Source organism: Rutilus rutilus, assembly GCF_951802725.1.
Source record: "Rutilus rutilus genome assembly, chromosome: 1".
Classification (NCBI taxonomy): Eukaryota; Metazoa; Chordata; class Actinopteri; order Cypriniformes; family Leuciscidae; genus Rutilus; species Rutilus rutilus.
In genome coordinates this window covers 65,309,427-65,325,944 of record NC_140209.1, presented here as the reverse complement: position 1 = coordinate 65,325,944, position 16,518 = coordinate 65,309,427, and the positions used below count along the sequence as shown (strand labels likewise).

Genomic DNA, 16,518 nt, shown 5'->3' with positions numbered 1-16,518 from the left:
CAGTGCTGCATTACCAATCCCAGCTTGTAGGTCTACTCATATTTAAAAATTAAGGCTGGGAATCGATTAAAAAAATGAACTAATTAATTGCACAATTTGCTGTAATTAATTGCAATTCCTCCAAGCTTGTAAATTATCAATAATTAAACTTAGAATCACCTAATTAAATGAAACACCGGGGAAAAAAAGGAACAGAAAATAGCCCTATATTAAAATAATATTAAACATAAATATATCAATGTATTATTATTTTTCAGTAATCAATCAACAATCAATTTAAGATTTTTTTTTTATATATATATTTTTCTAATTATCAAAATAAAATATAGTCCTACAAAGCTATTATTACCAGAGCATGTGATCAGAGCCTAAGTGTACCATTGTTGCCAGCATGACTATACCAGCTCAGCAAACAGAAGTCTACTACTGAGAAATTTCACGTTATTTGAGCGGACTTTGCTTTTCCAGTGCGTGATCGGTACATGATTGGAGTGTTTGGGCCGTTAACGACAGAGCAGAACGCGCAGTGCAAACACGGAGTCGAACATTGAACATTGAGCAGAGAGCGCAGACACACACACACACACACACACACACGCAGAACGGAGAGTGCGGCGGCGCACACGGAGCGGAAAAGCTTTTTTTCGCCCTGCAGTCGATTTCATTGGTTTAGGTTACAGTGACCATAGATATGACAGTGACGACGGGTAAAACTTTAGAATCAGCTGCAGGGCGGGATTTGCGCTGAACGCGGATTTTTCACTTGATTCTGTGAGTCGGGGTGAACACCTGTGAACAACCCAATTAGGCAGCACTAATCGAGTCTCATGAATGTAGTCACACTTTTGTTAAGTAAAAAATTACATTGTGGTTTGTTTTTCACCAAATACTGTCAAATGCCCCCCAGAACACTTGGAATATATGACACGTGTTTCATGTGACCATTGATACTTTTGCCTCTTTTCTTAGCTTGATGCTGTTCGCTATTCACTCCCATTATGTGAATGGGTGTGAGCTGGAATTATTATTTTTTATTATCCTTCTATAGTCCAAAAAAAAAGAAGGGCACACTGCATTAGAACAGCAGCAGGGTGAGTAAATGATCACTTAATTTTTGGGTGAACTATCCTTTTAAGTGAGTTGCATAGAATATTAGAATATAACACAATGACATATATATATATATATATACACATATATGACAGCTTACTATTATTTTGCCCAGATCAGATGAAATCCCCTTAAATACCTCAATTTGTTGAGTTGACAGATTGGACTCTTAAGTCCAATAGAGAGCAGCCTCACTCCTGAATCCTGCAGGCCATTGTTACTCAGGTCCAGCTCTCTCAGGGAGTTTGATGATTGTAGAACTGAAGACACAACTTCACAGTGCTGATCACTGAGATTACAGTCTGTTAATCTGAAAAAAATAGAGGACTCTGATTAATGCTGGTGTCCCCACCAGATCGCACAACTTTCTTGGTTAACCAAGTTCAACATAAAAGATCATTGATTGTCACATTGATCACATTGATTGTATGTGTATAATGTTTTATTTCCTTGTTTATACAATCCTTTATAGTGGAAAAAAGAGTCTTGTTAGTTGAATAGTGTCATTTGAAATAATTTTTTTTTATTTTTGTTGGACTTTTTGCCTTATTGATTGATAGTAGGGGTGTAACGGTACGCAAAATCACGGTTCGGTACGTACCTCGGTTTTAAAGTCACGGTTCGGTTTATTTTCGGTACAGTAAGGGAAAGAAATGCAAACATTAAACTGCAGGTTGTTTATTACTATAAACTTTTTTTAACAATTTGTTTACACTTTTTTGAACACTTTTTAATAAAACATATAAAATAAAAAAAAGAATAAGAAATAAAATACTGCTGCAAAGTTCTCCACTAAATAAAATACTCTCAGTCTCAAACCAATATCACATAATAAAATAATGAAAAATATAAATAAATAACTATGATTACAGTGCTGCATTACCAATCCCAGCTTGTAGGTCTACTCATATTTAAAAATTAAGGCTGGGAATCGATTAAAAAAATGAACTAATTAATTGCACAATTTGCTGTAATTAATTGCAATTCCTCCAAGCTTGTAAATTATCAATAATTAAACTTAGAATCACCTAATTAAATGAAACACCGGGGAAAAAAAGGAACAGAAAATAGCCCTATATTAAAATAATATTAAACATAAATATATCAATGTATTATTATTTTTCAGTAATCAATCAACATAATCAATTTAAGATTTTTTTTTTATATATATATTTTTCTAATTATCAAAATAAAATATAGTCCTACAAAGCTATTATTACCAGAGCATGTGATCAGAGCCTAAGTGTACCATTGTTGCCAGCATGACTATACCAGCTCAGCAAACAGAAGTCTACTACTGAGAAATTTCACGTTATTTGAGCGGACTTTGCTTTTCCAGTGCGTGATCGGTACATGATTGGAGTGTTTGGGCCGTTAACGACAGAGCAGAACGCGCAGTGCAAACACGGAGTCGAACATTGAACATTGAGCAGAGAGCGCAGACACACACACACACACACACACACACGCAGAACGGAGAGTGCGGCGGCGCACACGGAGCGGAAAAGCTTTTTTTCGCCCTGCAGTCGATTTCATTGGTTTAGGTTACAGTGACCATAGATATGACAGTGACGACGGGTAAAACTTTAGAATCAGCTGCAGGGCGGGATTTGCGCTGAACGCGGAGAGTTCCGCCACTTAATATGTTCGTGTGGAAACACAAAAATGTACCTATGTTCCGCACACAAAATATTGCATTCGGTCATTCGGTACACACGTGCACCGAACCGAAAGCCCTGTACCGAAACGGTCCGGTACGAATACACGTACCGTTACACCCCTAATTGATACTGTGACACAAAGATGGGAGAGAAAGGAACATGATCAGGAAGGGACCTTGAATCAGACCGAATCGCTGTCATGTATTTTTCAATTTTATTTGTATTCCAATTTTCACAATACACATTGTTTTAATGCTGTAATTAACCTCTGATTATAGTGGTTCAAAACCTTGCTTTTAACCCTGGGTAAAGGAACGTTTCACATTTGTGAGTTAGAAGTGGCACCACTTCTTACACAGAGTAATGAAACCCTGGTCCAGAGCAGGATTAGAGTCGCTTTTGTGCTGTTAATCCCACATTGCGGTGCAAAACTTGCACAGTGTGAAACGATACAGTGTTAGAGTGTTATGGCTAGATGCAGTGTTGTGCCAGTTCATACTTAAAAAGAACTAGCTCAAAGTTCAGTTCACACAGATGATAATGAACTAGGTCATGTTCATAGTTAATTTTTTTTTTTTAAATGAACTAAGTTCACATATCTAAAAATGAACTAGTTCACGTTCATTTGTTAAATTCTTTTTAAGATAGGCCACTATCTTACTCAATAGAACCTCTTTACCATCCATTACCAGCTGCAAATCACTGCCACTCCAAAACTAATCAAAATTATTGTACCAATAGCCACGTTTCCATTACAGATTTGCGCAAATGTTTTGCGCTATTATCTAAATATCGATAAAAACGATTGCGAAATGACGGTTTTTCCATTAACCGATGTTATGCGACTAAAACGTCTTTTTTTTTCTCGCGCGATAAGTCATTCCAAAAATCACGGCAACGGACGTTGGTTTATATCACAGCCACTGCATTAGACATTATTATTATTATAAATGGAAGGAGACGTGGCGTGTTATACAAGCATTAATGGCAGGGAAAGACCCTTATAATGCGAAGGACACATATAGCCTAGGATTTTCTGGGTGTTTCGCCCTCATTTCTGCTCCGAGGTTTTGATTGTGGCATTTCTTTGAGATTTAGAATCCAGTAGCCTATTAGGCTATAGCCTATTGTTTCTTTTATGAATTTAATAAAGAACTCTGTCTCGTATTCTGTCCAAACGATCCATGTAGGCTACTTTTATGTCCATTCGTTTTCCCTTTTTTAACCCGTAATTGAAAAACGAAAAATGAACGGTTGTTGTCTTTTTAAAACGCAAAGTTGAACACCAATTTTTTTTATTTGAACTGGCTACACCAGCTGCTGCGCGAAAAAGTAAATATCGACGAATTTTCAGATGTTTGTTTATGACTTTTTGCCCCTTTATTAAACATTTAAAATATTCACAAATTAATATGGAAAACATGTCGATTTTACTGGTTTTCTAAGGCCAAATTAGAACCTGGAATTTATGTTTTTCCCGCAGTGCTGAATGAGAAGAGCCATTAATATTATTAATAAACTATTGTTTTGGCTAAAATCACATCTCCATCTCCGCTGTTAAGCAGATGCGCTTTTAGAGAGAAATGCACATTTCATACGGATTAATCAGAAGGTATTAGCTTTTTAAAGTGGACATTTGAAGCTTTAGCCTACATAGGCTATATTTTGTTTCAGTTTTCGCGCTCCAGTTTACAGAGATCATGAAAGTGCATCTGATATTGTTTTCTTTTATTTTACAAAAGCACAACGTTTTATTGTTATTGTGAGTTTACACAAATAAAAGTAGTTGAGAATAATGTATTATTATTTTCTGTATGACCAGAAATGATAGAGTATTTTAAGTCGTTTACACTGTTGATAGGAAAATGCAAGTGTTCGCGCCCTCGCCTCCGTGCCATGCAGTGCGCGCTCCACATTTAGCTTTGTTCCTTTTTTGCATAAAAGCGTCTTTTAAATATAGCCTATTAAATGTTATAATAAAATAATATAAAATTATTATTATTTGCGTAGCTATACATGTTTGCATTACGGTTTTGCGAAATATTCCTTTTTCGAATTGCCTGAAAAACCACCTCATGCGAGCGCAAAAACTTTTTTTCGATAAACGGGAGTTTTTGCGAAATTGACGTGTTTCCATTGTGCGTATTTTCAATTCGCAATTTCAATTTGAGCAATTTGAAGGGTAATGGAAACGCGGCTAATTATTATAGCCAGGAGAAAAATAATGTTGAGATAGAGAATCGCGTGAACTAGTACTAGCACTAGCCATGCTGGACCATCAAGGTGTTTGCCATAAACATTGTCGTAAAACCTGACTTTTCAAATGAGCGTGAACGTGAACTGCGCGTGCTGCTCATTCCTGCCAGAGTGAGCGCCGCTCTCGTTCACGTTCATTGTATGAAAAGTGATTCATTCAGTTCAGCGTTCGGCGAAAATATGAAAGCGTTCAGTGAACGTCGTTCTTTGAACGCGTTCAGGCACAACACTGGTTAGATGCTTAGCAACAGACAGCCAATCAAGTGCCTCATGTTCACGTGTTGGACAGTCACAGAAATTGTATAAACAGTTGTTTCAGCGTTTGATGGGAAACATTTCAAATGGCAACAGAAAACTCACCAATTCACCTTTGGCTAAGCCCCGCCCCCCTTAGTTACTGTTGCTACGTCCGACAACTTCATCTGGGCAACACGGTGGCGGTAACGTTAGTCACCTTCAAAACTACCACAATAGCATGTCTGTAACATTAACGTTAGGTGTTTGTATCTTGAATAACAAAGTTAGCTAACATCCAGCCGCTAGTCAAAACATACAATCCTGATTTACGTGATAACTAAACCATCGCTAAGCGCTTGCTAGCACCTTGATTCTTCATTAATTAGGGTAGAGAACCGAAATCATAACCTAAAACAGCATAAAACTGTTTAAAAGCTAAATTTACCACAAAAGTGTGCTTGTTGATCCTTGAGGGGTTTAGCTGACTGTGAGGACGTCCACAAAGTTTAATCCAAAGACGACACTTGTCAGGATTTGACTTCAGTTTTGGGAAGGGAAAAAAACGAACACCCCCCTCCAACCTCTCTGGGAAACGTGTATCTGTGTTACAAATGCCCCAGGCACAACGTTTAACCATATTTTTGATAAAACTACGACGGTAATAGCCTGCCGAGACCAAAAATATGAGACGCCTGTGTTAAAGTCAATGGAGCGCTGTGAAAAAGTGTCGGACCTCTGTGGGAGCTCGTTCTTGGCTGCGCTGTGATTGGTCAATCTACATTCTAGGGTGTGGCTTAACCAAAGGCGAATTGGAGTGAAGAAGATACCTTTTCATTCTTTCCTTTACAGTCCAAAAAGACCATATAAAAAAACTTGATAGCATTCGGAAATATGAGGACGGGCAATGCAAGAGCCTTGATGTAAACACGTGGCGTTCGTCCAATCAATGACAATAATAACACAAATATGCAAATAAGAACATTAATCCAGGGTTTAGGAACGTACAGCATGAAACATCGGTTTATAAATACCCAGGATAAATTGTTAACTCTCTTATCACAGTTACAGTACCATAGCATTAAGGCAAGGACTAGTAGGCTCAGAGACCATTTCTGCTCGATCCTGGTCCTGGAGTACCCACAGCACTGCACATTTTCAAATTCAACTCATCAGCTCGTTAGTAAAGACTCCAAGACCTCTAATATGTGTGTTAGATAAGAGAGACATTAAAATGTACAGTGCTGGGATTGAAATGACCTAAGTCAAGATATTTCTTATTTTAATACATCCTCACTGCAACTAGATATATGAGGTAGCCTAATTTTAAAAGTGTGATTTCTAGACCAGGAAAATTAATATATTTTTCTAAAAATGCTTAATCCTTATCCAGCAAATTATGAACAATGGAAAAGTCATGTAAATTTATTGGTTGAAAAGATATTCAGCTTTTAAAACTTCAGAAATGTAATTACTTGGATTTCAATTATAATTACAAATTAAAATAATTATTTTAAACATTTTATTCTGTAGACACTTCAAATTTATGTAAATGAAAAAGCCATTACAGCACATTCAGCTAAACTATTAGCCTACATGAGAGGTATTATGTTCATATTTCAAATCAGTTGATATTATGTTCATATTTTCACACTCACAGAGCTTTTCTGCAGTTCCTCAGAGCAGGTAACAGTCTCCTTCGACCCTCTTGTGATGATATGATGTTTTTAAGGTCAAACTCATCCATCACCTTTTCTGACATCAAGATCAAGTTTGCCAAAGTTGAACATTGTGCAAGAGAAAGGTTTTTGTTACTTGTTCCAGATTGTAAAAATGCCTGCATTTCTTCAACAAGAGAACTATCCTTCATCTCAATCAAGCAGTGACACAGATTCATCCATCTTTCAGGGCTGACATTGTCTTCTGGACTTATTGTGTTTTCGTGTTTTTTAAGGTTTTGGATTATTTTCTTGATGTTCTCTGGGTTGTTCTCTGTGTGAATCAGCAGATCCTGTAAGAGTCTCTGATTGGACCCCAGTGAGATGCCATGAAGGAATCGAAGGAAAAGATCCAGGTGTCCATTTTTACTCTTCAAGGCTTTATTTACTTCTCCCTTCAGAAACACATCCAGAGAAACAATCTCACACTCAGATCTGGACTTTCCTCTCAGGACAGTCTTACTTGAGCACAACTTGAAAGTTCTGGAAACATTCTTACACCAACTTCTGACCTTTCCAGATCGAGTTCTGGACTTTCCTGTCAGGAACATTTTCATAACTTCACGTTTCTTGTGTAAATAACAGAAAAACACATACAGAGCTGCAAAAAACTCCTGAAAGCTGAGATGAACAAAGCTGTAAACCTTCCTGTGATAAATCACAGATTCCTCCCTAAAGATCTCAGTGCAAATCCCAGAATACACTGAGGCATCAGTGACGTCTATGCCGCTCTCAATCAGGTCCTCCTTATAGAACATCACATTGCCCTTCATCAGCTGATTGAAAGCCAGTTCAGCAAGTTTCATAATCACTCCTCTGTTGGACTGCGGGAGTTTCTCTGGATCTCTCTCTTCATACTTCTGGTTCCTCATGCTAGTCTGAATGAGGAGGAAGTGTATGTACATTTCAGTCAGAGTTTGAGGGATTTCTGCACTGAGATCTTGTTTCAGGATGTTTTGAAGCACAGTGGCTGAGATCCAGCAGAAGACGGGTATGTGGCACATGATGTGGAGGCTTCTTGCTCTTCTGATGTGTGAGATGATTCTGCTGGCTTGATGCTCATCACTGATTCTCTTCCTGAAATATTCCTCCTTCTGAGGGTCATTGAATCCCTGAATTTCGGTCACACGGTTGATGTATTCTGAGGGGATCTGATTGGCTGCTGCTGGTCTGGTGGTGATCCAGATGAGAGCAGAGGGAAGCAGATCTCCTTTCATGAGGTTTGACATCAACACACCCACTGATGAAGACTCAGTCACATCAGAAACTTTCTCACTGTCTGAAAACATCAGTGTAATTCTGCTTTCATCCAGACCATCAAAGATGAACACAACTGTACATTCATCATAAATCTTTGAGTCCAGATCTTGAAGTTCAGGATGAAAGTCCAGCAGAAGTCTGTGAAGACTGTACTGATGATCTTTAATCAAGTTCAGCTCTCTAAATGGAAGAACAAACATGAAATCTACATCCTGATTGGCTTTTCCCTCGGCCCAGTCCAGAATGAACTTCTGCACAGAGACGGTTTTTCCAATTCCAGCGATGCCTTTAGTAAGAACAGTCTTGATTTTGTCTTTCTTCTCTCTTCTCTTCTCCTCATATCCTAGTTCAGGTGAAGGATCAAAGATGTCATTGCAGTTGATTGGAGTGTCTTGGAGTGTCTTGTAACTTTTCTCCATCTGTAGCACCTCATGTTCTTCATTCACCCCTTCACTCTCTCCCTCTATGATGTACAGCTGTGTGTAAATCCTGTTCAGGAGGGTCTGATTCTCTTGCAGTTTGATTCCCTCAAATAAGCTCTCATACTTGTTCTTCATGCTGGTTTTGTGCTGGTCTTTGACTCTCTGCAGATCATCATGCACTGGCTGGTGAGAGTCGAGCTGCAGGGCTGCTTCTGTGTCATGATGACTGATGTGTTTCTGACAGGAGGAGGATGTGCTGGTCTGACAGGACACATCTCTGATCTGGTCAGCTCTCCCACCACTGAAAACACATTAAGATGAACAGAGACACAAAAGCCTGTTAAAATAAATATAAAAACCATACTACATGTAGAAACTGACTTCCTAATATCACACATGGAGATCGTTGCAAGTTCTCGCACAGATTTAATTTACCCATGTTTCCAACAAACTGTTAATGAATTATGCACATCAGGCATTTGGGGGCAGATAATGACCTGCATATTAAAAGTAATGAGACATCAATATTTCAGTAGTCAAAATGTTCGAATAAAAGAGAAAGGCGGCTAACATTCTTGACAGAAAGTTTTACCAGAAACCATTATTTTAAAACATGACAAAAATACTGACATGAAGAAAAAGCAGTGTTCATGTGAAATTATTACATGCAATTGATTTACTTGTAAATGGCGACGGATTATACTTAAATCAACAGTTATTCTGAAGAATATGTAAAGTTTACTGTTGGAGCTAAAGGCAAAAATAATTAACATGATAATCAACAGCTGGCTTACTTTTCCATTTGTTGACATGACATGGTTTGATTCAGATGGTAAATATCGTATTAGGTTTGGTGTCCAACTTAGAGATAATCATCATATTTATAGTGAAACCATTATATTTAAAAAAATATATATTAATCATATAATAAAATATCATTAAATATTATTGTTACTACTGTAAAGCCAATATAATTTTTTATGGGATCTCATTAAAAACTTTCAGAATCTTTAGTTTTTAAATATTTTTTCTGTGTTTTTATAATGAACAGTTTAATTTTAATGACAGTATATTATTAAACAAAAATGCATTTCCTTTATTTATTAAAATAAGCAGTCTTTTAAATCTTATAAATGTATGAGGCGGCAATAAAGTTGATAGACTGGATAACTCTGGATAGATTTTACGCAGACTATAGTCTATATAGGATAGTCGGGGGTAAAAGGCTTAAAGGTTATTGCCGCCTCATACATGTATACGATTTTTTACCAAAACAAACCACTTTAATGATTTATTGTCACAAAATGTATTGATCCATCAATATTCATTAAAAACATGTATTTTTTTCTGCAATCTTATACTATGCATAAAGAGCAAATGGCTCTGAATAGAGAGTGAGATTCAAGAGGCAGCCAGAAAAACATACTCAGTTAATATTAGATCAATACTATTATTAAAACTACACCTGCAGACCTGAGTTCACCTTCACTGCACCACAGTTTGACAGTGTTTAGACCCTCAACATAACAATAATCTCAGACAGCAGCGTTTGATCAATATCATCAGCTCTGTCGGCCTAGAGAAGTTTTAGATGCTGCTCTGATCAGACTCTTCACTGAGAGCAACATCATTCATCTGAACCTCAAATAATATTGGCATTAATCAAAATAATTACGCTGTTTTGTGCATATATGATACATCTTCTGTTAAGCTGCTTTTAAACAGTTTATATTCTAAAAAGTGCTAAACAAATAAAATGTGGTAACTATTTCGATGGTCCACTTTAGACATTCTACTAACCAGAAGTTACTTTGCAACTACATGTGAACTAAAAGTCATTAGAGTATGAGTAGACGGTTTAATATCTGTTAATATTATAATAATATATTTGATGATCCTCAACAGACATTTTACTGACTATAAGCAACTTTACAATTACATGTCAACTTATTCTACTAACCCGAACTCTAACACATTACCCTAACCTAACAGTCTAACAGTCTGCTTACAGTCTACTTACAGTCTACTAATACTCTAATGAGAGTTAGTTGACATGTAGTTGCGATTTACTTATAGTTAGTAGAACGTCTAAAGGCACTTTTCCACTGCGTGTTTCGGCTCGGCACGACTGGGCTCAGCTCGGCTCTCTTTATTTTTGGCTCGGTTTGCTTTTCCACTGCAGTTTAGCACCGCTTCTAAGTGATCATAGGCGCCGATCTGGTCAAGCACCCACAGAAAAATACAAGATATATTGTATTGATTTTAACCAATAAAAAATCTATTGCAGTTTTCAGACACGATTATCTTCACCTTTTTATAGTTTATTTGAGGCCGTGTCTATGGCGTTATTTTAATGACAAATGTCAAGAGCGCATCCAAGTAATGTGCGAGCACAAATCCCTCAACTCGCAGGCGGATCTCCTTCACTCTCGCACAGGACTAGACACACGTTCTCAAATATACAGTCTCAGGCTCTTGTCTGCTCTCGCTCAGACATTACGTGTTCATGTTCAAACTCAAAATCTCTACTTGCTCTTTCTCTAGAATAGTTTTCTCTCCTGGATTTAATGTTGCCAGAAGCTTTCAACCACCAGATTTTCACGATTGACTGATGAAAAAACACGTACCTTTCAAATAAAGAAATTACGGATTCGCCTTTATTTCATGAGATAGCATCTTCCATCTGATTTTAGTCAGCCAGTTCTCAAGTTATTTTATTATTTAATAGTTATTTTTGAGTTAAGTGTTAATTGTAAATAGGTATTTATTGAATTATTTTATTTAGTGAACTGTTAAGGATCATCAGATATCAGCGAGAGCGAGAGCGCGACTCGCGACAACACTCATGGAGAGAATGTGCTTGTGTTTGGTTGGTAACATAGGCGTAACTTGCGGATGGGACATGTCCTCACCACTTTTTGTGTGGACACCGGCAGAAACATAAATCGGTGCACTGATCGTTATAGTTGTGCCGCCAACTCATCTACTGACCACGATACACACATTTCTTTTTTCAAGTTGCGTGCGACGTCGTTTAAAAAAGTTGTGCGGACAAATGATCTTGCGGTGGCTGTTGCTGACTATTTAATCCTGCTGGTTCGCAAATTCAATGACGCTGCAGTGAAGATCCTCTCTGACCAAATTAGTGATCTGCAGTGTTTACACGTCACATTTTAGTCTCGGTACGGCTCGCTTGGAACCTCAACTGAGGTGGTACTAAAAAAAGTACCAAGTACTAGGAACTTTACACAGTGGAAACTGACCTTCCTAGTTCTAAGCTTTAATGTCAGAGGTCATACAGATGATTTTCAGCAGGCATCTGAAAGTTTAACTGGTAAAGGCCCTCACAAGCACACTCTGAGTTTGACATGTTTTTTTTAAATTAAAATAAGTTTACTAATTAAAAGTTGAGAAGTTGTTCAATGGTTTCTGAGATTAGTGGGTTTGTTGTTCAATAGCAGAGCAGTTTACCAGTTATGAAGAGCTCAATTCAGCAACAGTGTAAGCAGCTCAACAAAAGATAGTGTTGTTTTTCAGCTCAACTCAGTTCAATAACTGTGTCGATGTTCCAGAGATTATCAAATTCAATTCACCTATAAAGCAGGTTGTTAAAGCAGTATTGGCATCATCCAGCTCAATTTAGTTCAAGCTTTTGTCACTGCAATTAAATCAACAATTCTATAATTTAGGGCTGGGCAATTAATCACAATTGATTTTTCGATTTCGGCTTTATTTCATGAGATAGCATTTTCAAGCTAATTTTAGTCAGCCAGTTCTCAAGTTATTTTATTATTTAATAGTTATTTTTGAGTTATTTTTATTTCAAAATCCAAAGATGCCTGAGGGGATTTACAAATGCACAAGAAGAGATTCACAAAAACGTGTGCAGAGATTTACAAATGCACAGAAAGCGGTTCATAAATAATAAGCCCACCGCGGTACCGCAAAAAAAAATTTTTTAAAGCGTTATAAATATTTAACGCAATTACGCAGTATCCGTTTTTCTCTGTCACCCATTGACTAGCGTTGTATGATCAGGCTCTTATTAATGTGAATGCTTTTAAACCATTAAGCGCGACAAGACTAAAGAGGCCGCGCTGTAAGTCCTGCCTATTACACACACACACACACACACACACACACACACACACACACACACACACGACCCACAGAAAAGACACGCGTCAGTATCGAGTTCTCATTAGGGCTTGAACAAACCATAACACACACAGATTATGCCAAAATGTCCATTTTGTCGAGTGTCTTCATAAGAGCAGTCTTAAATGATTTAAATAAAGTCTTAAATGAACGTAGAGATTTGTGAGAAAATGGGACGTGTGTCAGACTGCATTTCTGTCAGCAGCAGCTGGTCTTAAAGTGTCATTAATGTTGATCAAAGAACAAAGGTAAGAGAGTAAATTAGGATTTACGTAAAAATTTATATGAATTTTTGGTAGATTTACAATGCTAATAACCATGGAAATGCATCATTACAGTCTGTAAATATCTCTTAACAACACAATGCAATCACTAGTAAGACTTCCTCTTAATAAAGAATCTGGTAAGAATCTATTCTATATTAACAATGCAATAAATCACATTACATGTTAATATAAATAAATAAAACAAATTAAGTGATGTCTCATGTCTGAAGTCAAGGAGGCTTCCAATCACATTACCAATGACATTTGAGGTTATTAAAACAGTAAGTCAACTGCCAAAAAATAAAAGTGTTCGAGCAAGCAAAAGCAGCAGCGCGAGAGCGAGGGGAATGATCATGGCTTGTAGAATTGATCAGCGGTTTGCAAAAGCAGCAAGTGCATCGAGCGATTTTTTGCGGGTTGTGCAAATAAAACATGAAAGGGATTGGTATTTACAGCCACTCGAGCGATTTGTTTGCTTAACTAAATAAGCCATTGAGCATTGTTGAGAGGTTAAACGGAACTGGATTGACAGTTGTGCGAGAGATGGGTAAATCAGAGTGTGCTTGCTGTCGCTTCTCTATCGTCATTGGGTTAAACCCGTCAATAGCGCACACCATGTGGATAAGCCAGTTGTGATTGGTTCCCGCAAATTTGTAACCGAACCAGCAGAGATAAATGTACAGGTTTCCAGCCTGAGCTGCAGGGCGAAATCAAAACGCCCCAGATAAGGCTGGGTTTACCCAGTCTAACTGCTTTCTCCATTTCTGCAAATCCGTTTTTATGAATGAATGAGTCTCTCACCGTTGCTCTATAGTTTTTTTTCTCCCATCAACAGCCGCTTGCACCCCCAGCTGGTGAGGTCGACTAACAGCAGATGGAGATTATCAATCGGCAATCTACTGATATTCCTGCCGTTCCCGGATGTCAAATGTTGAATTTTCTGTCGAATTTAAACCCCTGAATTTGTGGAAGCGAATTGGTAAAGCAAAATAAAATGGACCGAAAATTGCCTGTTAAATATTATGGGTTGCATTTTTAAACAGAATGAACATTTTGGAAGTGAAATATGAAAGGTGAAAATGGATTATTTAAATTTTAATAATGAAAACGTGTGAAATGTTTTGAATTGAAATATTCACAGCTCAAATATACAACCATGTTGAATTTCAGCCCATAAAAATGCAAGCCCTAAAAATACAATGCATTAAAATGCAAGCAGGGTTTAATGCAATGCATATTTTTTTCAAGTAGTGCATATCAACAAGTTTTTTTGTTTTTAAAAAACATTTGTCATTATTTTACTTCCATACTAATGAGACTAACTAGTTATCTGGATTCCAAGACTATCATCTATAAATATATTCAATTTGGATCCATATTTTATACTTTTTGCCCTTTATTTAAACAACTATTTGTGCACCCATACGACACTTGTTTTTGTCTGTATGCGTGTGTTATTAACAGTTTTTAGAGGCGATTAACCAATATAATATCTTGACTGACCAGAAAGCCCTGAACTTCATGATACTCACACAGGATCAGAGGTCACAGCAGGTCCATCACTGAACATAGGGGGATCCATCATGGATCTGTTACTCTTCATAGACACACAGCTGAATCCTGGAGATGGTCCATCACTGAATTTAGGGGGATCCATCATGGATCTGTTACTCTTCATAGACACACAGCTGAATCCTGGAGATGGTCCATCACTGAATTTAGGGGGATCTATCATGGATCTGTTACTCTTCATAGACACACAGCTGAATCCTGGAGATGGTCCATCACTGAATTTAGGGGGATCCATCATGGATCTGTTACTCTTCATAGACACACAGCTGAATCCTGGAGATGGTCCATCACTGAATTTATGGGGATCCATCATGGAGTTGTTACTCTTCATAGACACACAGCTGAATCCTGGAGATGGTCCATCACTGAATTTAGGGGGATCTATCATGGATCTGTTACTCTTCATAGACACACAGCTGGATACTGGAGATGCTGCTCTCTGAGTGTGAACAGACGCCTCCTCCTCTCTCTCCTCACACACACTCATTTTACATGTACGGTCCTCCTCTCTCTCCTCACACACACTCATTTTACAGGTACGGTCCTCCTCTCTCTTCCTCACACACACTCATTTTACAGGCACGTTTCTTCTCTTCCTCCTTGATGTGACACTTTATTTAAAGGCCTGTATGTGAACACAGAAAACATGCACAAAACACAAATTTTGACACATTTTATTTAAATGGCATTTAATTAATTTTAACTTAACATCAACAGTTTTTCTGCAGTTAATAGTATGTTTGTAGAGCAACATGTCCGACATGTCAGCGTTTAAACACTGGATTCACCTTCACTTTAATGACACTGCTGCTCTTGCAGGTGTTTTTCACAATCTGTTTAGTCGTCTCGCATTAAGCAAATATGATGTTACTTTTAATCTTTATCCTACGGCCACACTTTCCTTCCCCAGTCTTACTGAGTCACTCAACACACATTATATAGATTATAAAAAATAATTAAAGACGTATTTAAAGTCAACCGAAGATTTCAACATTAAACTAATATTCTCCTGATAAAGAAAAAAGTAAGTGTAAGTTAAACATTTTCTGCAATTTTATGAGTGTTAGAGTTGACGTGTCGTGAAGTAGATAACGAAAGTAACCTTAAACACTTATCATGTATTTGAGTTTGAGTTCGTCATAAGGTCTGTTGAGACGCAAATACTTTATCGACATTACAGCTATGAAAAGTTTAACGAACTTACTGTCACATGTTAAGCGATTGATGATTTTCTATCTTCCGAAATGGCGTCTTTACAGTCATCGGCTGCTCTCGATTTCACCGTGAGACAGGTAAATGTCACAGGTAAACATCCAGCAGCTCCTCCTCGAATGGATTTTTTTTCTCACTTCCGGGTTTGAAACGAGTAAATAAATTACAGCTGTGCCATATAAATGCGAGACCATATTAAAAGAAAATGCGTTCCTACTTCCACAATTTGTATTAGGCTACATAGGAATAGAAAAGTAATAAAATAAATAAAAATAAATAAAAAACATTTGGGGATTCATTTGTTTTTACATGTTAAATGGAAATATTGGACATTTTAATGGAAATACACAAACAAAAATTCTACAATTTAGAATATTGCTAATTACCAAACTAGTACTTTTGAACATTTTGTTGATTAACTTTGCAACTCCATATCAGTCATTAGATTAGATATTAGTAGACAGTCTGCTTAAAGGGATACTCCACTTTAAAATGAAAATTCTGTCATCATATACTCACCCGGTACACACTGATGATGGCTTAGGCCGAAACGCGTCTGTGAGGGCATGGTAATAATAAATGTATGAAAATAGAACCTGAGAGTGCGGTTTTTCATCTTTACTTTTGATAAACGTTTTTTATTACTCGC

At 37.3% G+C, this 16,518-nt stretch overlaps 1 protein-coding gene across 2 annotated transcripts in view; it reads right to left on the bottom strand.

The window, feature by feature from the left end:
• The window catches only part of LOC311295216 (NACHT, LRR and PYD domains-containing protein 3-like), a 49,412-nt gene extending 33,422 nt beyond the window's left edge, over positions 1–15,990 (bottom strand). The window contains exons 1-4 of one of the 2 annotated variants that reach the window (XM_084416476.1): positions 15,862–15,990; positions 14,618–15,282; positions 6,920–8,962; positions 1,250–1,420 (exon numbers count right to left, since the gene is read on the bottom strand). In XM_084416476.1, the coding sequence (XP_084272602.1) occupies positions 1,250–1,420; positions 6,920–8,962; positions 14,618–15,186 (2,783 nt within the window). In that variant the 5' untranslated portion in view covers positions 15,187–15,282; positions 15,862–15,990. The remainder of the gene's footprint in view (positions 1–1,249; positions 1,421–6,919; positions 8,963–14,617; positions 15,283–15,861) is intronic. The other variant, XM_084416477.1, reaches the window with a different exon arrangement.
• Positions 15,991–16,518: the final 528 nt, after the last annotated feature.